The following is a 20,060-nucleotide window of genomic DNA, read 5'->3' as shown; positions in this document are numbered from 1 at the left end:
ACAGGAGGATCACGGGTTCAAGGACAGCCTCAGCAAGTAGTGAGACTCAACCTCACAAGACCCTCTTTGAGAATTAAAATAGGGCTGGGGATGTAACTCAGAACAAGCCCAGGTTCAATCTCAGTACCACAAAGAAGAGGGAGGATCTTGTGAAAATCCAAGGGGAACCAGTAGTGGGAAGGATGGGGAGGGAGAAGGAATTAGATCTATTTATGTAAGCTCTGTGCAGATACAAGTAATCACAATGAGGCCTGCTACTAGAATTCATCAATAAAAATAAGGCTGGAGGTGCAGCTCAGAGGTAGAATGCCTCTGGGCTCAATCCCCAGTACCAAGAAATAAATAAAAATACGCTCAAATGAATCAATGAGAGCATTTAAATGATTTAATATTTTTAATTAAATAATCTTTGAAATAAATTATCATTTCTGTGGGATATGGGAGTTATTTGTTAAACAACTTCCTTAAAATAACTTGTTGACATTCATCCCGATACTTTAGCTGGTGACTATTCTGATATCCCCCTTTAGATTCGCTTCTATCTTATTATTGTTCATTTCCAGGTTGAGGTTTTGCATGACTTTGGAGAGCATCTTGTCATCCTTCTTATCTCCTGATGCAGCCCCCTTGTTCAGAGCTGCTTCTGCTACAATAAAGAACTGCTCGGTGGGCTGAAGGATGCTCACACCGTAGCCGCTGTTGCTGTGTATGTGATTATTAGTCATCTTCAGTTTGGGTGCCGGCAGAACCTGGTGAATTAAATTATTTGAGGAAATTTATTTTTCAGTAATTTTGATACCAAAAAAAAAAAAAAAACGAGCAAAATGAACTTTTTCTTGGGTTAGCCACTTTCTCAAAAGCAGTGAGACTAGTTTTACTGGGTTTTTTTTTGTTGTTGTTTTGTGGTACTAGGGATGGAACCCAGGGGCATTCTACCTCTGAGCTACACCCCCAGCCTTATTTTTTATTCTTTATTTTGAAATGGGGTCTCACTGAGTTGTAGAGGACCTCACTAAGTAGTGGAGGCTGTCCTTGAACCCAGATCCTCCTGTCTCGGCCTCCCACATTGTGGACTACAGGCATGTTGCCACCATGCCCAGCTGTGAGACTAGTTTTGAACAAGTGCGTTTTCATCACCTTCATTAGTGTGTAATATTAACTCCAAATGCTTAATGAGGAAACATTAAATAGTGAGATTCTCAGCATCCTAGTGAGACCCTGTTGCAAAACAGTCTAAAAAGGGGCTGAGCTAGTGGAGCTTAGAGGTAGAACGGCCCTTGGGTTCAGTGCCAGGACCAACACATACAGAGTCTAAATTGAAATTATTGAACTATAGGGCTAAATTTTTCTCAACCAGATGTCACTTAACCATATTTTATTACTTGTGCTCTTCCAATCAGTGATAACATTCAGACCAAGTCTTAAGACTTGCACGGACATTTGCGTGTTCGCCTAGAGTTCACCCAAGGCCCCATCCCAGCTCAGAACAGTACCTTCATGTTGACACCGCCCAGGCTGCTCTTGGAGCTGTCGCTGGTTCTGAGGTTGTTGCAGTGATGAATTTCATTCCTTTCCAGAATGGCTATGCTTCCAGGGTACAGTTCAACACCAGCACCCTGTAAATTATAAACAAGGCGGTTAACAGAGGGCCTGGACAAGTCTCTCCAGCATCTTGTTTGTTTAGAGTACTGGGGATGGAACCCAGGGGCTCAAACTCCAAGCTATACCCCCAGCTCTATTTTTTTTATTTTGAAACAGGGTCTCACTAAGTTGCAAAGGGCCTCACTACATAGCTGAAGCTGTCTGGGAACCCGCGATCCTCCTGTCTCAGCCTTCCAAATACTGGGATTACAAGCATGTGCCACCATGCCCGACTCCCCAGTCTTATTTGTATTCTTTATTTGGAAATGGGGTCTCACTAATTTGGGAGGGCCTCACTAAGTAGCTGAAGCTGGCTGCGAACCTGCAGTCCTCCTGTCTCAGCTTTCCAGGTGTTGGGATTACAAGCATGCACCAAGGTGCCCCACTCCCCCCCATCCAATATTTATTTTTTAATAAATTATTTATTTATTAGCTGGGCGTGGTAGCGCATGCTTGTAATCCCAGCATTTGGGAGGCCGAGACCAAAAGACCACGCTTTGCGGACAGCCTCAGTTATTTAGGCCCTCCGCCATTTAACGAGACCCTGTTTCAAAATAAAGAATAAAAAATAGGACAGGGGTTGTAGCTCCGAGATCAAATGCCCCTGGGTTCCATCTTCAGACCCGCAAAAAAAAAAAAAAAAAAAAAATATATATATATATATATATATATTATTGTGGTACTGGGGATTGATCCCAGAGGCATTCTACATTTGAGCTACGCTCCCAGCCCAATTTTATTTCTTATTTGGAAACAGAGTTTTGCTAGGTTAATGAGTCTCACTACTTGCTGAGGCTGTCTTCAAACATGTGATCCTTCTGTCTCATCCTCCCAAGTATTACAGGTATACACCGCCACAATCAGCTTATTCTTTTGTTTTTGAAACAGGATCTCACTAAGCTATAGAGGGCCTATGTTGCTGAGGCTGGCCACGAACCTATGACCTCCTCTCTCAGTCTCCCAAGTACTGGGATTACAAGCATGGGCTACTATGCCCAGTTTAGCTCTAAGGTTTTCTATGTTCCAAATTTTCCAAAGCCCTCTGAACTAATCACAGTATCTAAAATGGATTACCTGATAGCTTATGAATATTTCTTTCAAAGTCAACCATCAAATAACTGACCCATTTGGATACTTCACTTTTCCTAAATATTTAATGACTCTTATATTGAGTTCTACCAGTTTGTAAGGTGAATTCTAATTCTGTTCAGATAAAGAAAATGTCACCCTTTGTGCATACGTTAAGATTGCTCAGAGTCATTACCTAGAGTCTGAAAAAGCCATGCCTTATATAGAACGTATACCTGAGCACCGGTAATTTCGCTGTCTGTAATGGTCAGAGCAGCCCCTGTGAGCACACACACTCCGGTTCCTTCACACTTCAGTATACAGTTCTCTAGAGTCATGTGACCAGACTCCACCACCACAATCCCGTCCACTGTCCCTTGTTGTATCAAAGACAGGTGCATCAGCTTCACGTTCTCAGCCTTGGATACTACAAAACTGTCATGAGAAGGTTCAGAAGTAATGATAATTTCCTCTCTCCTTCCGACCCCTGGTGCATGAGAACAAAAGCAGAGTTGAATCAGTCACCCCCGATTTTAAAGCCCTTTGTCATTCAGTAAGACCTGTTATTACTATGTTTTTCCTTCTTTATAATTTGGCAAGTCTATATATACATAGTATATACTACAAAGTTGTTAATTAAGTGGATATAAATATCATGTAATTGTGTTTTGCTAATAAGATTAGACCCAGGGGCATTTTACCTCTGAGCTACATCTCCAGCTCTTTTTATTTTGAAACAGGGTCTCTCTAGGTTGCTGAGATTCTTACTAAGTTACTGTTCTCCAAACTGTGATCCTCCTGTCTCAGCCACCCAAGTACTGGGATTAAAGGCATGCACCACCATGCCCTGCTAACATAATCTTTAGTCTTTGAGACCATGATGGAAAAATCTGGGTTTACAGTCGTTTTCAATGTACCTGTAAAGCTGGGCATGGTGGTCCATGCTTGTAATCCCAGTACTTGGGAGGCTGAAACAGAAGGACCGCGTAGGTTCAAAGCCAGCCTCAGCTACTTAGTGAGGCTCTCAAAAACTTAGTGAGACCCTGTTTCCAAATAAAATATAAAATAGGTCTGGAAGTGTAGCCCAGAGGTAGAAGGCCCCTGGGTTCCATTCCCGGTACCACAATAAAAAAAACAAATAAATAAATGTACCTGTAAGCCAGGCGTGGTGGCGTATACTTGTAATCTCAGCACTTGGGAGGCTGAGACAGGAGGATCGCACAGGTTCGAAGCCAGCCTCAGCTACTGAGTGAGGCTCTCAGCAACTTAGTGAGACCCTGTTTACAAATAAAGTATAAAATAGGTCTGGAAGTATAGCCTGAAGGTAGAAATGCCACAGGGTTCTACCTCCAGTGCCACACACACAAACACAAAATGTACCTTTAAGCTGGGCGTGGTGGCACACGCTTGTAATCCCAGCATTCTGGAGGCTGAGACAGGAGGATCGCGGTTCACGGACAGCCTCAGCTACTTAGAGGCTCTCAGTAACTTAGCGAGACTGTTTCCAAATAAAAAATAAAAGAAGGTATAGCCTGGAGGTAGAAAGCCCCTGGGTTCTATCCCTACCACCACCACCAAAAAAAAAAAAAAAAACAGTTCATGTGTTCAAGCCTAGCCTGGGTAACACAGTAAGACCCTGTTGCAAAAATAGCCGGGGGTGGTGGCGCACGCTTGTAATCCCCGCGCTTGGGAGGCTGAGACAGGAGGATCTCACAGGTTCTAAGCCAGCCTCAGCTACTTAGTGAGGCTCTCAGCAACTTAGTGAGACCCTGTTTCCAAATAAAATATAAAAAAGATCTGGGAGTATAGCCTGGAGGTAGAAAGCCTCTGGGTTCCACCCTCAGTACCACCAAAAAAAAAAAAAAAAATACAATGAAGTGTGTGTGTGTGTGTGTGTGTGTGTGTGTGTGTGTGTGTGTGTAACTGGGGATTGAACCCAGGGGCCTTCTACCACTGGACTACACTCCCAGATCTATTTTATATTTTATTTGAAAACGGGGTTTCACTAAGAGACCCTCACTGAGAGCCTCACTGAGTAGCTGAGGCTGGCTTCAAACCTTCGCGATCCTCCTGTCTCAGCCTCCCAAGTACTGGGATTACAAGCCTGTGCCACCACGCCCAGCTCACATAAGGGATTTTTGTGAAACAAGTTCTGTTCTCATTTCTTTCTTTCTTTTTTTTTTTTTTTTTTTTTTTTGGTGGTACTGGGGGTGGAACCCAGAGGCTTTCTACCTCCGGGCTATACTCCCAGACCCATTTTATATTTTATTTGGAAACAGGGTCTCACTAAGTTGCTGAGAGCCTCACTAAGTAGCTGAGGCTGGCTTCGAACCTGCGCGATCCTCCTGTCTCAGCCTCCCAGGCGCGGGAATTACAAGCGTGCGCCACCACGCCCGGCTCTGTTCTCATTTCTTTTTTTTTTTTTTTTTTTTTTTTTTTTTTTTTTTTTTTTTTTTGCGGGTCTGGGGCTGGAACCCAGGGGCATTTGACCTCCGAGCTATACCCCCTGCCCTATTTTTTATTCTTTATTTTGAAACCGGGTCTCACTGAATTGCATAGGGCCTCACTAAGTAGCTGAGGCTGTCCACGAACCGCGATCCTCCAGGTCTCGGCCTCCCGAATGCTGGGATTACAAGCGTGCGCCACCACGCCCGGCTCTGTTCTCATTTCTAATAATCTCATTAAACCGGTTTATAATACACAATTTGTACAGTATACAATGCTATTAAAAAAAACTGCAAAGGACAGCCTGCTCACCCTTTATGATGATGTCATCTGTCAGTAAGGCAAGATTGGCAGCTTGGTATTCTCCAGGGAAGATGACGACCGTGTCCCCGCTGTAGCAGCTGTCCAGGGCCAAGTCCAGGTCGTCGTGCTGCTGGAGTAGTGTGTCTGAGGACAGGTCCTTCACCTAGGCAGGGGTGAGGGAGGGGCCGCCCTCAGCAGCAGCTGAGCCGGGCAGGCGCGTCTCCCAGAAGCCTGGCCCTGCAAGTCTTCACTCGGCACACGGTCAACTGTCACTCTATCCACTCGGAACAGTGGAATGAAATTTTCTTAGCTGGGCGTGGTGACGCACGCTTGTAATCCCAGCATTCAGGAGGCTGAGACCGGAGGATCGCGGTTCGCAGACAGCCTCAGCTACTTTAGTGAGGCCCTCTGCAACTCAGTGAGACCCGGTTTCAAAATAAAGAATAAAAAATAGGGTAGGGGCTGTAGCTCGGAGGTCGAATGCCTCTGGGTTCCATCCCCAGACCCGCAAAAAAAAAAAAAAAAAAAAATTTTTCTTCCAAGCCCTCACTAACTGCATAGCTGTGAAAGTACCAGGGATGAGCTGTCTGCCAGATGTCACCTTGAACCTTCCGTGTTAGCTCCATGCCCCGCCACAGTGCTCTAAGTACGCCCCTGTATAATGAGAGCTGAAGGCCAGTGAGATGAATCGCCTTGCCTGCCCAAGGCACCAAGGTTCTGCACAGGCCCACAAGACGCAGACCTCAAGCCCTTTTCCAGGTACCACTTGATTTTCTTTAACTCAAACTTTAAATGCCGATTTTGGAAAATTAACATAGTTTTATGTATTATAGATTGTACAGTTTTATATATTACAGATTACAGGAAGTAGCAGAAATTTGCATTGGGAAAAGAAAAGGAGAATTTCATTATTAATGTCGTGAAAATAATGAAATTTTGTGGTACTGGGGATGGAACCTAGGGACATTCTACCTCTGAGCGACACCCCCAGTCCTATTTTTTATTCTTTATTTTGAAACAGGGTCTCACCGAGTTGCAAAGGGCCTCACTAAATAGTCGCTGAGGCTGTCTGCAAACCACAGTCCTGTTTCAGCCTCCCAAATGCTGGAATTACAAGCGTGTGCCAACATACCCGGCTAAGAGAATGAACTTTAAATATAAAATGTGGAAGGACAGGTGTGGTGGCGCATACTTGTAATCCCAGTTTTTGGGAGGCTGATAGAGGAGGATCGCAGGTTCGTGGCCAGCCTCAGCTACTTAGTAAGGACCTCCACAACTTAGACCCTGTTTCCAAACAAAGAATAAAAAAAATAGGGCTGGGGTGTAGCTTGGGGGTAGAATGCCCTCAGCTACTTAGCTACTCAGCCTCACCTACTTAGGCCCTTTGCAACTCAGTGAGACCCTGTTTCAAAATAAAAAATAGGCTGGGGGTGTCACTCAGAGTTAGAATGCCCTGGGTTCCATTCCCAGTACCACAAAAAAAAAAAAAAAAAAAAAAGTAGGAGTCTAAACTAAGAGTATCACAGGTTTGAAGCTAGTCTCAGCAACTTAGGGAGATCCCCAACAACTTAGACCCCGTTTGAAATTATATATATATATATATATATATATTTTTTTTTTTTTTTTTTTTTTTTTTTTTTTTTTTAAAGGCTGGGCGTGGTGGTGCACGCTTGTAATCCCCATGCTTGGGAGGCAGAGACAGGAGGATCGCGCAGGTTCGAAGCCAGCCTTGCTGGCTTGAGACCCTGTTACCAAATAAAAAAATATAAAAATAGGTCTGGGAGTTGTAGCCCGGAGGTAGAAGGGTTTCCAGGAACTCCAGTACCCCCCCACACACACACATATATATGTGTGTGTGTACCTCAAGCCACACTCCCAGCCCTATTTTATTTTTGATTTGAAACAGGGCCTTACTAGGTTGCTGAGGCTGGTCCCTAACCTGTGAGCCTCCCATCTCAGCCTCCCAAGTACTGGGATTACCAGCATGCACCACCAGTCCCAGCTATATTTTTTCTTAATCACTAAAACAGGAAACTGAAGGAATAGACTGGGTTGCAGAAGAAGAGTTTGATTTGGTGCCAGCGGAGTTGGTAAGTAAAGGAATCGAGGGGAGCACACATTAAGGGTGCAGGGCGGGGGCCGAGACCCGTCTAGGCTCAGAGCTCTCTGGGTTATTTACTCACCGATAACTCGAGCCTGGGCCTGGATGAAATTAGCTACAGACACGGGCACAGAGGGCGAGAGCACTGAGAGGCCACGTTCAGGAGAGAGGGGGAACCCTAAGATCTCACACAGACCCCGAGGAGTCGCCAAGAGGTCTAAGAAAGCTGGGATTCCAAGAAGCCAAGGCAGGAGGAAGAAGGAGGAGTGTAAGGTGCTGCTCAGAGATCGCAGAGATGGTGAGGGCCGGCTGTCGCCTGCCCCGGGGACTTCTGTGACCACGGTGACCACGACAGCGCTGCGGGTGGTGTCCTAGCGAGGACAAGCGTGGGGGTGAGTGTGGACAAGCGGTCCGGTAGCTTTGTGCAAGCAATGGCCCCAGGGCCTTGTGCATGCCAGGCAAGCGCTCCGCCCTGAGCCCTGTCCCCAGCCAACAGGCTCCCAAGCAACAGACACAGCAAAGATAAAAACACAAGGAAAGTCAAAGAGCACTTTGATAAGAATTAAAACTGAGCCGGGCGTGGTGGTGCACGCTTGGGAGGCTAAGACAGGAGAATCGCACAGGTTGGAAGCCAGCCTCAGCAGCTTAGTGAGGCTCTCAGCAATTTAGTGAGATTCTGTTTCCAAATAAAGTATAAAATAGGTCCGGAAGCCAGCTGGGCGTGGTGGCGCACGCTTGTAATCCCACCATTCGGGAGGTTGATACCGGAGGATCGCGGTTTGTGGACAGCCTCAGCTACATAGTGAGGCCTTCCGTAACTTAGCAAGACCCTGTTTCAAAATAAATAATAAAAAACAGGGCAGGAGGTCTAGCTTGGAAGTCGAATGCCCCTGGGTTTCATTCCCAGACCTGCAAAATAAATAAATAAATAAATAAATAAATAAATAAATAAAATAGGTCTGGGAGTATAGCCTGGAGGCAGAAGGCCCCCGGGTTCCATCCCCAGTACTGAAGAAAAGAAAAGAAAAAAAGTATAAACAGAGGAAGGGAAAGGAAATAAAAAGGAAATAAAATGTTATTCCAAAGTTGCACAGGCTTTTCCAGGCCGGTTGCTCCCAGATTCCTGAACAGTCTATAAATCTTAAAGTTAAACAGAAATTCACCCGTTTATTGTGCACGGCTAACTAGCCTTCCCCAGTAAATATTTTCAACAAGAGAGAGATGCTATATTGAGGAGCTGGAACAAGGGCCTTCCTGTGTTACCCACCCTCAGACAATGGCGGCCACGTCAGTCCAAGGATCCATAAAACGACCAGACCATCCTGAACCTCTGGACCACAGGATGGACGTCGCTCTCACAGGCTTTCCCGCACCATCCTTCGCCGTTTCCTCTGAGAGGATCTGGGAAGCCCAAAGCGCGTCTCTTTTTCTGGGAACGGCGCACATTCTCCTCCGAGTGTGTATTCCTTGCTTCCCTAAATAAACCTCTGCCCGTGCCGCTGAATGGCGGGTATTGAAATTCTTTTGTGTTACGTAAGCCAAGGACCCCATTAGGTCCTAAGCTGGTACCCCTCCTCCACTGGAAACTCCCTGGACCCTTCCAGAATCATCTCTTCTCCTGTGACAAAACCACAAAATGTTAAAACTTATACGAAAGCAAAGCTCAGAGAGAAAATTCTAGCAATATATACCTACGTTAAAGAAAGATCACAAATCAACAACCTAGTTTTATATCAGAAGAAGCAAGAAGGAAGAGCAAACTAAACCCCAAGCCAGAAGAAGAAAGAAAATGAGATGTGAAATAGAGAACTAGCTGGGCATGGTGGCGCACAATTGTAATCCCAGTACCTGGGAAAGTGCGACAGGAGGACCGCAGGTTCGAGGGCTGTGTCCGCAGATAGTGAGACTCTCATTAACTTAGCAAGACCTAGCAAGACCCTGTTTCAAAATAAAAATAAAATTGGGGCTGGGGTGTAGCTTGGAGGTAGATAGAATCAGTGAAATCAAAAGTTAGTTTCTTTAAAAGATCGACAAAATTGACAAGACTTTAATTGAGAACAAAAAGAGAAGGCCCAAGTAACTAAAATCAGAGATGAAACTGGGGTTCAGGTCCAGTGGCACACACTGGTAATCCCAGTGGATTGGGTGGGAGGCCGAGACAAGAGGACCTCATGGTGGACACAGCCTCAGCAACTTAGTAAGACCCTGCTTTTTCGTTGTTTTGTTGTTGTTGTTTTTCCTGCTGTACTGGGGATTGAACCCATGGGCATTCTACCTTCAAGATACACCCCCAGTCCTATTTTTATTCTTTGTTTTTATTTATTTATTTATTTTTTGGTACTGGGAATGGAACCCAGGGTCATCCTACCTCTTAGCTACACCCCCAGACCTATTTTTTATTCTTTATTTTATTTTAAATTTTTTTTGGGGTTTCTGGGGATGGAACCCAGGGACATTCTACCTCTGAGCTACAGCCCCTGCCCTATTTTTTATTCTTTATTTTGAAACCGGGTCTCACTGAGTTGCAGAGGGCCTCACTAAGTAGCTGAGGGTGTCCGCGAACCGCGATCCTCCGGTCTCAGCCTCCCGAATGCTGGGATTACAAGTGTGCGCCACCACGCCTGGTAGTAAGTGTAAAGGCTACTTATGTGTGTCCACTTCTCCACCAGGGTGAAAATTTATTGAGTGTACAAAGAATCCAGACTGTGGTCTGGTTGGATGCTGCATCGAGTCTGTTTTTTTTTTTTTTTTTTTTAATTCGGTACTAAGGATGGAACCCAGGAGCACTGTACCTCCGAGTGACACCCCCAGCCCTATTTTTTTATTCTTTATTTTGAAACCGGGTCTCACTGAGTTGCAGAGGGCCTCAATAAGTAGGTGAGGCTGTCTGTGAACCGCAATCCTCCTGTCTCAGCCTCCTGAATGCTGGGAGTACAAGTGTGCGCCACCACGCCCGGTTTGCCTTGAGTCTTAAGGCGTCTTTCTCCCAGTTCTGTCTCAGCCTCACCACGCCATCTAGCATGACCCCTGGCAACGAGGCCCCGATTCAGCAAAGAGCTACACTTATCTATTCAGCACCTCTGAGCCAGCACTGCGCTGGACGGGACGGAGGAACGGAGGCGTCTGCGAGTGAGACGAGAATGGAAGCAGCTACGACTTAAACAAGATGGCACTGCCCTTAAGATGGCACTGCCCTTCTTACCATTTCCGTTGTCATCACTTTGGCTACAATATGGGTTATGGTCTTCTCAAAGTCTCTTTTTCCTTTCCTACGTCTCAGAATTCTTGGGAAGAATGGTCCATGAACTCTAGAGTTGAAAACATTCCCCATTAGATTCCCAGGGGCAAAGACTCAACCTGTTCTTACTTAGTAAACTTGCTTGGTACTCAGCGTCATAGGGAAAGGGGTTTCCTTGGTTCTAAGTTCTCTGAGGCCAGTGAGCCACTGGAGAGACGTGTCATGACTAGGATCCTTTGGACATTACAATCAAAAAGCTTGTCTTTTAGCTGGGCATACTGGCACATGCTTGCCATCCCAGCATTTGGGAGGCTGAGACAGGAGGATTGCAGTTCGCGGACAGCCTCAGCTACTTAGTGAGGCCCTCTGCAACTCAGTGAGACCCTGTTTCAAAATAATAAGCCAGGCGTGATGGTGCACGCTTGTAATCCCCGCGCTTGGGAGGCTGAGGCAGGAAGATCGCACAGGTTCGAAGCCAGCCTCAGCTACTTAGTGAGGCTCTCAGCAACTTAGTGAGACCCTGTTTCCAAATAAAATATAAAAAAATAGGTCTGGGAGTATAGCCCAGAGGTAGAAAGCCTCTGGGTTCCACCTCCAGTACCACAAATAAATAAATAAATAAATAAAAATAGGGCTGAGTGTGTAGCTCGGACGTAGAATGCCCCTGGGTTCCATCCCTTGTACCACAAAAAACAACTAATAGAGCAAATTATTAAAAATCGAAAGTTATCAACGTAGAAATGGAGCACATCATTTATAGCGCAAATCATTACCGCAGGCGCAGGTCCTCCCACATCTTCAGGAGTCCGCAGAGCATCACGATCTCATAGTATTTCTTCCAACACTCCACGGCCTCGGCTGCCGACGGGTCTTCTTTGATATTGCTCTGGTATTCGATGAGCTCAACACGCTTGTTTTTATATTTCTCCAGAGTTTTTTTAAAGCGCTGTGCGATCGGGCCAGGGATTGTTCCATCCTGAATATCACACCACCTGAAAGGTATCGGGAATAGTTAGGACGTTTCTTACTTACAGAATGCTGAATAATTTTCTAGACTATACTTACAGATTTATCCTTTCTTCAATCAGAGCAGTATAATTCTCGCAACTTTCTTCATCATCCCAGTCTCTCCAGAGAAAATCATAAAAAAACCTACAATAAACCGAATTAAAATGACAGTAAACAAAACAGTCGCTGCTATGTTTAGAATTTTAAAAATATGCCGTCAGGATCTTCTACATGAATCTTGATTCTTGAGATTTTTTGTTTGTGTGTGGTGCTGGGGATGGAACCCAGGGGCATTCTACCTCTGAGCTACACCCTTAGCCCTATTTTTTATTCTTTATTTTGAAACAGGGTCTCACTGAGTTGCAGAGGGCTTAAGTAGCTGAGGCTGTCCGAGAACTGCGATCCTCCTGTGTCAGCCTCCCAAATGCTGGGATTACAAGCGTGGGCCACCAGGCCCAGCTCAAGAAAAATATTTTTAGATGAACTTCCAGTGAACTAATAATAAGAACTTATAATAACAAAATATGGCTTCTATTTTTAGTTACTACAGAGAAGATATTTCGGGAAGTGAGAGTGTAAAATTCAGATTCTAAATTTTATAGATTTTTACTGTAATTTTGTTCAACAAAGAAACAATATGTAAGCCTGTTGTGGTGATGCACGCTTGTAACCCTAGTTAACTCGGGAGGCTGAGATAGAAGGATTGCAGGTTTGCAGCCAGCCTCAGCTACTTAGGCCCTCTGCAACTTAGTGAGACTCTGTTTCAAAAAAATAAAAAATAAAACAGTGCCGGGCGTGGTGGCACAGGTTTGTAATGCCCGCACTTGGGAGGCTGAGACAGGAGGATCGCACAGGTTCGAAGCCAGCCTCAGCTACTTAGTGAGGCTCTCAGCAACTTAGCAAGACGCTGTTTCCAAATAAAATATAAAATATGTCTGGGAGTATAGTCTGGAGGTAGAAAGCCTCTGGGTTCTATCCCCAGTACCACCCAAAAAATTAAAACTAAAAATTAAAAAAATAAAACAGGGCTGGGGGTGTAGTTCAGAGGAAGAATGCCCCTGGGTTCAATCCTCAGGAACACACACACATGAGCAAACATACACACACACACACACACACTAAAAACAAAAAATAATGTAACATTAAGAAAAGAAAAACAGCTAAGTGTGGTAGCACACACTTGGGAGGCTGAGACAAGAGTATTGCAGGATTGAGGCCAGCCTCAGCAACTTAGTGGGACCCTATTTCAAAATACAAAATAAGCTGGGTGTGGCTTCACACGCTTGTAACCCTAGTACTTGGGAGGCTGAGACTGGAGGATCACAGTTCGTGGACAGCCTCAGCTACTTAGTGAAGCCCTCTGCAACTTAGTGAGACCCTGTTTCAAAATAAAGAATAAAAAATAGGGTAGGGGGTGTAGCTCGGAGGTCAAATGCCCCTTGGTTCCATCCCCAGACCCACAAATAAATAAATAAATAAATAAATAAATAAATAAATAAATATAAAAAGGGTTGGGAGTGTAGCTCAGAGGTAGACTGCCCCTGGGTTCCATCCCCATGCCAAAATATAAAAAATAAAAATAAAAATGGCAAAATTTTCATCACCTATATATTCTACTTCTGCAATGAAATGTAATTAAAAGAATTACAAATACATTTTTATTGCAAATGTACAGGTGGACACTACCTCACTCCTGTAGTCCTGATGCTCTAGGAGGCTGGGGGTGGGGGAGAGGCTGGCTTGAGCCCAGAAATTGGGAGAGCAGCCTAGGCAATATAGTGAGACCAAATTTCTCTTTTTCTTTATTTTTTTTATTTTTTATTTTTTATTTTTTTGTGGTGCTGGGGATGGAACCCAGAGGCTTTTTACCTTCGGGACATACTTTCAGAATATTTTGTATTTTATTTGGAAACAGGGTCTCTCTAAGTTGCTAAGAGCCTCACTAAGTAGCTGAGGCTGGCTTTCAACCTGTGCGATCCTCCCGTCTCAGCCTCCCAAGCGCGGGAATAACAAATTTGCACCCCCACGCCCAGCTAATCAGTAAATACTTATAAAGTGCTAGTTTGGGCAAAACTTACACATGAAGTGAATTGTTAAATATGGCATTCATAACTTTCAGAGCAGGAAGCCCTGTTACCTTACAACTTCCAGAGCCAGAGCGATATCCTGCATCTCCTCCTCCTGGCTGTCGATGGGGTACACCTCCAGCAGCGGTATGCTGTGCTCCAGCTCCTCCAACACCTCGTCCACCAAGTCCCTGGGGATGTTTGCAATGTTTGAAGAAAAGGGCTCGGCCAGTGACACAGTCACTTTGAAACACGATGAGGAGCTCTGCCGAGGCTCACAGGTCACCTGAGACATCACAAGGTAGGTAAGTCCAAATGCAAGGGGACCACAGGATTTTTTCATATATATATATGAATATATATATGAATTATAAAATTTCATCTTTTAAATAAATCTTTAGAATAATTGCCAATAAATATTCATAAGAAGCCGGGCATGGTGTAATCCCAGTACTTAGGAGTCTGAGACAGGAGGACTGCAGGTTCATGGCCAGCCGCAGCTACTTAGTGAGGCCCTCCACAACTTAGTGAGACCCTGTTTCAAAATAAAGAATAAAAAATAGGGCTGAGGGTGTAGCTTGGAGGTAGAATGCCCCTGGGTTTCATTCCCAGTACCACATACACACACACACACACACACACAAAAAAAGGAATAAAAATTAGGACTGGGTTGTAGCTTGGAGGTCGAGTGCCTATGGGTTCAATCCTCAGTACTGCAAAAAACAAATTTTTTAAAGAAATAAAAAATAAAAATAAAGCCGGGCTTTGGCGCACACTTGTAATCCCAGCATTCAGGAGGCTGAGACCTGGAGGATCACAGTTCGCAGACAACCTCAGCTACTTAGTGAGGTCCTCTGCAACTCAGTGAAACCTGGTTTCAAAATAAAGAATAAAAAATAGGACAGTGGATGTAGCTCGGAGGTAGAATGCCCTTGGGTTCCATCCCCAGACCTGCAAAATAAATAAATAAATAAATAAATGTAAAGAATAAAAAATAGGGCTGTTGGGCATGGTGGCACATGCTTGTAATCCCCACGCTTGAGAGGCTGAGACAGGAGTATCGCGCAAGTTCAAAACCAGCCTCAGCTGGTTTAAGAGACCCTGTTTCCAAAATATAATCGGTCTGGGAGTGTAGCCCGGAGGTGGAAGAGTCCCATCCCCAATATCACCCAAAGAAAAAAAATGGGGGGGCTGAGGGTATAGCTAGCTCAAAAGTAGAATATCCCTGAGTTTCGTTCCTAGTATGGCAAAAAAAAAAAAAAAAAAAAAAACCAAAACAAAACAACAAAAAAAAAAAAACCAGCCAGCCGTGGCAGCACACACTTGTAATCACAGCGCTTGGGAGGCAGAGACAAAAGGATCACACAGGTTTGAAGCCAGCCTCAGCTACTTAATGAGGTCCTGTTTGCAAATAAAATATAAAATAGGTATAAAAGCCCCTGGGCTCTACCCTCGGTACCACAGCAAAAAAGAAAGGAACTTAAAATGGAAGTAAACTCTTGTCTATTTGGTACTTGTGTATCAAAACTCCAAAAAATAAAATCACTCTTCAGTCTTAAAAAGAGCTGCTAATTTATTCAAAGAACACGGATCAAGTAAAAGGCATTTACCTCAACCAGTATCCCAACAAAAGAGATGGCGGCTTCCTCATACTTCACGAAGAATAACTCGGGGTTGGTCTTCCAGACGCCGAGCCACTTGTCCTTCACCTTTAACTTTTCAGCTAAGTATTTGCTCATGGCCTCATCAGCATCTTCTGCCTAACAAAAGAATATCTGCATGTAAATATATATATATATACAAAAGCATAAGTTTATGACATAGATATTTTTACTGATTTCTATCTTTTTCTTTTGTACTGGGGATGGGATCCAGAGTCATTCTACTTCTGAGCTGTGCCCCCAGCCCGATTTTATTTTTATTTTGAAACAGGGTGTCATTAGGTTGATGAGAATCTTGCTGGTTGTGGAGGCCGTCCGTGAACCTGTGATGCTCCTGTCTCAGCCTGCCGAGTACTGGGCTCATAGGCATGCGCCTCCATGCCCGGCCTGATTTCTATTTAAAAAGGAACCAGTGTCACTTTATTTTATTTATTTATTTTTAAATTAATTAATTTTTTTTTTGGTGGTACTGGGAGTGGAACCCAGAGGCTTTCTACCTCCAGGCTATACTCCCAGACCTTTTTTTATATTTTATTTGGAAACAGGGTCTCACTAAGTTTCTGAGAGCCTCACTAAGTAGCTGAGGCTGGCTTCGAACCCATGTGATCCTCTTGTCTCAGCCTCCCAAGCGTGGGGATTACAAGCGTGCGCCACCACGCCTGGCCCAGTGTCACCTTAAAGTGTGAAAAATGTGCACGTTTGTAATCCCAGTACTTGAGAGGCTGAGAAAGGAGGGTCACAGCTGGGTCTGAGGCCAGCCTCAGCTACTTGGTAAGACCCTATTTTACCAGGTAGCCGGGCATGGTGGCACATGCTTGTAATCCCCATGCTTGGGAGGTTGAGACAGGAGGATCACACAGGTTCAAAGCTAGCCTCAGCTGGTTTAAGAGACCCTGTTTCCAAATAAAGTATAAAATAGGTCTGGGAGTGTAGCCCGGAGGGTTCCATCCCCAGTACCACCAAAAAAAAAAAAGAAAAAAAAAATAGGACTAGGGGTAGATCTCAGAGGTAGAATGTCCCTGGATTAAATCCTCTGTACCAGAAAAAAAGTGGAAATTTTATAGATTTTATCTGAAATGTTATTTAACAGAAATATAAGCCTTTAAAAATTAAACTTAAGCCGGGCATGGTGGTGCATGCTTGTAATCCCAGCATTTGGGAGGCTGAGTTAGGAGGATTGTGGTTCTCGGACAGACAGCCTCAGCTACTTAGTAAGGCCCTTTGCAACTCAGTGAGACCCTGTTTCTGAATGAAGAATAAAAAATAATAAGGCTGGGGGTGTAGCTCGGAGGTAGAATGCCCCTGGGTTCCATCCCCATTACCGAAAAAAAAATTTAAATTTAAAAGACATTTATTCACTCAACAAAGTAATTCAGAGATGAGCTATCTACATATTATGTCTCTAAGTAATTTGTTTTATTAACCCACTGAGCAAAACATAATTAGTCACATTAAAAACACAGCAATTATTATATTAAAAACACAGCAATTATTTTTTCTGAACTTTAAACAGGGAATGCCCTAAATAGTTAAAACATATTCAGTACATAAAATTTAAAATGTATAAAACAAATGACCATATTAAGCATTCAATAAATACTTGCCCGTTTGATTTTTTTTTTTTTTTTTTTTTTTGGTGGTACTAGGGGTGGAACCCAGAGGCTTTCTACCTTCGGGCTATACTCCCAGACCTATTTTTTTTTTATATTTTCTTTGGAAACAGGGTCTCACTAAGTTGCTGAGAGCCTCACTAAGTAGCTGAGGCTGGCTTCGAACCTGTGCGATCCTCCTCTCTCAGCCTCCCAAGTGCAGGGATTACAAGTGTGTGTTACTACGCCCGGCTTTCATTTGATTTTTAAGTGAAGTTCAGCTACCTCAAAGATGATAATATATTATGAACCAGGCATGGTACTTGGGAGACTGAGACAGGAGGATCACAGGCTTAAGACCAGCCTAGCAAGACCCTGTTTCAAAACAAAAATAAATAAATAAAAAGGGCTAGAGACAAGGTTTGGTGCCACCCTAAAATTTTTTTTTTCTGAATATAAAACATGGTAAACAAGCCAGGTGTGGTGGCACACGCTTGTAATCCCAGCATTTGGGAGTCTGAGATGGGCGGACCCTGGTTCGCGGACAGCCTCAGAGTGAGACCCTGTTTCAAAATAAAGAATAAAAATATAGAGCTGGGGGTGTAGTTCGGAGCTAGAATGCTCCTCGGTTCCATTGCCACTACTGCAAAAAAAAAAAAAAAAAAAAAATCAAAAAAGGTAAACCTTCTGAAAAGTACAGAAAATATAAAGAAAAAAAATCACATCTAATTCTGGCAGTCAGAAGTAACCACTGTCAGTATTTTGGTGTATTTCTTCAGTATTTTTCTGTGCATATATCCATTTGTTCAATGTTTGGACATGAGAGAGAGAGAGAGAAAGAGAGAGAGAGAGAGAGAGTTATTCCTGGGGATGGAACCCAGGGCCATTCTATCTTTGAGCTATACCCCCAGCCCTATTTTATTTTTCATTTGGAAACAGGGTCTTCCTAAGTTTGGGGGGGGGGGCCTCGCTTAATTGCTGAGGCTGGCCTTGAACCTGCGATCTTCCTGTCTCAGCTTCCCACATACTGGTTTACAAGCTTGCACCAGGACATCTGGCTTGTTTTTGAAATTCAGTTTCTAATTTTTATAAACATCACTGCAATGACTGCACTTGCGTGTGTGCAAATCCTGCTGCTGTAACTTAAATAAAAGTTTAAACACATACAGTTTTTGCTCTCTTTGGTGTTAATGGGTAGATATTTTCTGAATAAAACATTGTTCTACAGACTTGGCTGCTGGGAACCATTCCTGTTTGGGTTTGCGTTTGGTACTGGGGAGTGAACCCAGGGGCATTCTACTTCCAAGCCACACTCCCAGCTCTTTTTATTATTTACGTATTTACGTAATTATATATTTATTGCAGCACTGGGGATTGAACTCAGGGGCATTCTACCTTTGAGCTACACCCCAACTCTTTTGATTATTTATGTATTTATGTTTTTATTTACTTATTTACATAATTATGTATTTATTTATTTCAGCACTGGGGATTGAACCCAGGGGCATTCTACCTTTGAGCCACACCCAGCTCTTTTTATTATTTACGTATTTACGTAATTATATATTTATTTATTTCAGCACTGGGGATGGAACCCAGGGCCAGTCTACCCTTGAGCCACACCCCAGCCCTTTTTATTACGGATGCACTTTTACTTCTGTGTGTGTGCTGTGGACTGGGGTGGGCTCGGCGTTCGGCCTGGGCCACGCCCCGGTCCCTGGGGCGGCCGGTCCCCGCGGTCAGCAGGTGCGAGGCCCTCACCTTGCAGCCGCGCAGCATGCGGTCGCAGTACAAGGCCACCTTCTCGTCGCGCCACATGCCGCGCATGGGGGCGGCGCACACCGGGGGCAGCGGCCGCGCCTCGCCGTCGTCCTCCCCGGGCAGCGGCTCGTCGTCGTCGGCCGCGGGGCCCTGGCCGCCCTGCGCCTTCGCCTGCAGCTGCAGCCGCCGCCGCGCCGCCTCCCGGCCCGCCCTGCCCTTGACTGGGCGCGGGCAGGCGGCCACCGAGCGCACCGGGGAGCCGGGCCTGGCCGGGCTGCCCGCCCTGGACGCCGCCGCCATCCGCGCACCGGTCGGCCGTTGGCGCCCTTCCCGCCTTGCGGGGCCCGAGCCGGGAGCAACGGCGGGGCTCGAGGGCTCCGGGAGCCAGCGGTTCCGAGCTGGAACGCGGCGGGCGCGGGCGCGGGTGTAGACATAGGTGCGGGTGTAGACATAGGTGCGGGTGTAGACATAGGTGCGGGTGTAGATATAGGTGCAGGTGTAGAACAGGCGCAGGTGTAGACATAGGTGCAGGTGTAGACATAGGTGCAGGTGTAGACATAGGTGTAGGTGTAGACATAGGTGCGGGTGTAGACATAGGTGCGGGTGTAGATATAGGTGCAGGTGTAGAACAGGCGCAGGTGTAGACATAGGTGCAGGTGTAGATATAGGTGCAGGTGTAGAACAGGTGCAGGTGTAGATATAGGTGCAGGTGTAGACATAGGTGCAGGTATAGACATAGGTGCGGGTGTAGACATAGGTGCGGGTGTAGACATAGGTGCGGGTGTAGATATAGGTGCAGGTGTAGAACAGGCGCAGGTGTAGACATAGGTGCAGGTGTAGATATAGGTGCAGGTGTAGAACAGGTGCAGGTGTAGACATAGGTGTAGGTGTAGACATAGGTGCAGGTGTAGACATAGGTGCAGGTGTAGAACAGGTGCAGGTGTAGACATAGGTGCAGGTGTAGAACAGGTGCAGGTGTAGACATAGGTGTAGGTGTAGACATAGGTGCAGGTGTAGACATAGGTGCAGGTGTAGACATAAGTGCAGGTGTAGAACAGGTGCAGGTGTAGATATAGATGCAGGTGTAGATATAGGCGCAGGTGTAGAACAGGTGCAGGTGTAGATATAGATGCAGGTTCAGGTGCAGGTGTATAACAGGTGCAGGTATAGACATAGGTG

General features: G+C 45.0%; 1 protein-coding gene across 1 annotated transcript; it reads right to left on the bottom strand.

Moving 5' to 3' along the window:
• Positions 1 to 497: 497 nt before the first annotated feature.
• On the bottom strand, positions 498 to 19,796 carry SHCBP1L (SHC binding and spindle associated 1 like; the record flags this gene model as incomplete). The annotated part of the gene is made up of 10 exons (XM_080698756.1): positions 498 to 749; positions 1,494 to 1,616; positions 2,946 to 3,196; positions 5,467 to 5,620; positions 10,761 to 10,866; positions 11,570 to 11,788; positions 11,862 to 11,948; positions 13,942 to 14,156; positions 15,481 to 15,630; positions 18,882 to 19,796. The coding sequence occupies 10 exons, from the start codon at positions 19,794 to 19,796 to the stop codon at positions 498 to 500; spliced, it is 2,472 nt and encodes an 823-aa protein (XP_080554882.1).
• Positions 19,797 to 20,060: the final 264 nt, after the last annotated feature.

This window comes from Muscardinus avellanarius (assembly GCF_963383645.1).
Source record: "Muscardinus avellanarius genome assembly, chromosome: 7".
In the NCBI taxonomy this organism is placed as follows: Eukaryota; Metazoa; Chordata; class Mammalia; order Rodentia; family Gliridae; genus Muscardinus; species Muscardinus avellanarius.
The sequence above is the reverse complement of the archived record's forward strand: the minus strand, read 5'-3'. Positions and strand labels throughout refer to the sequence as shown.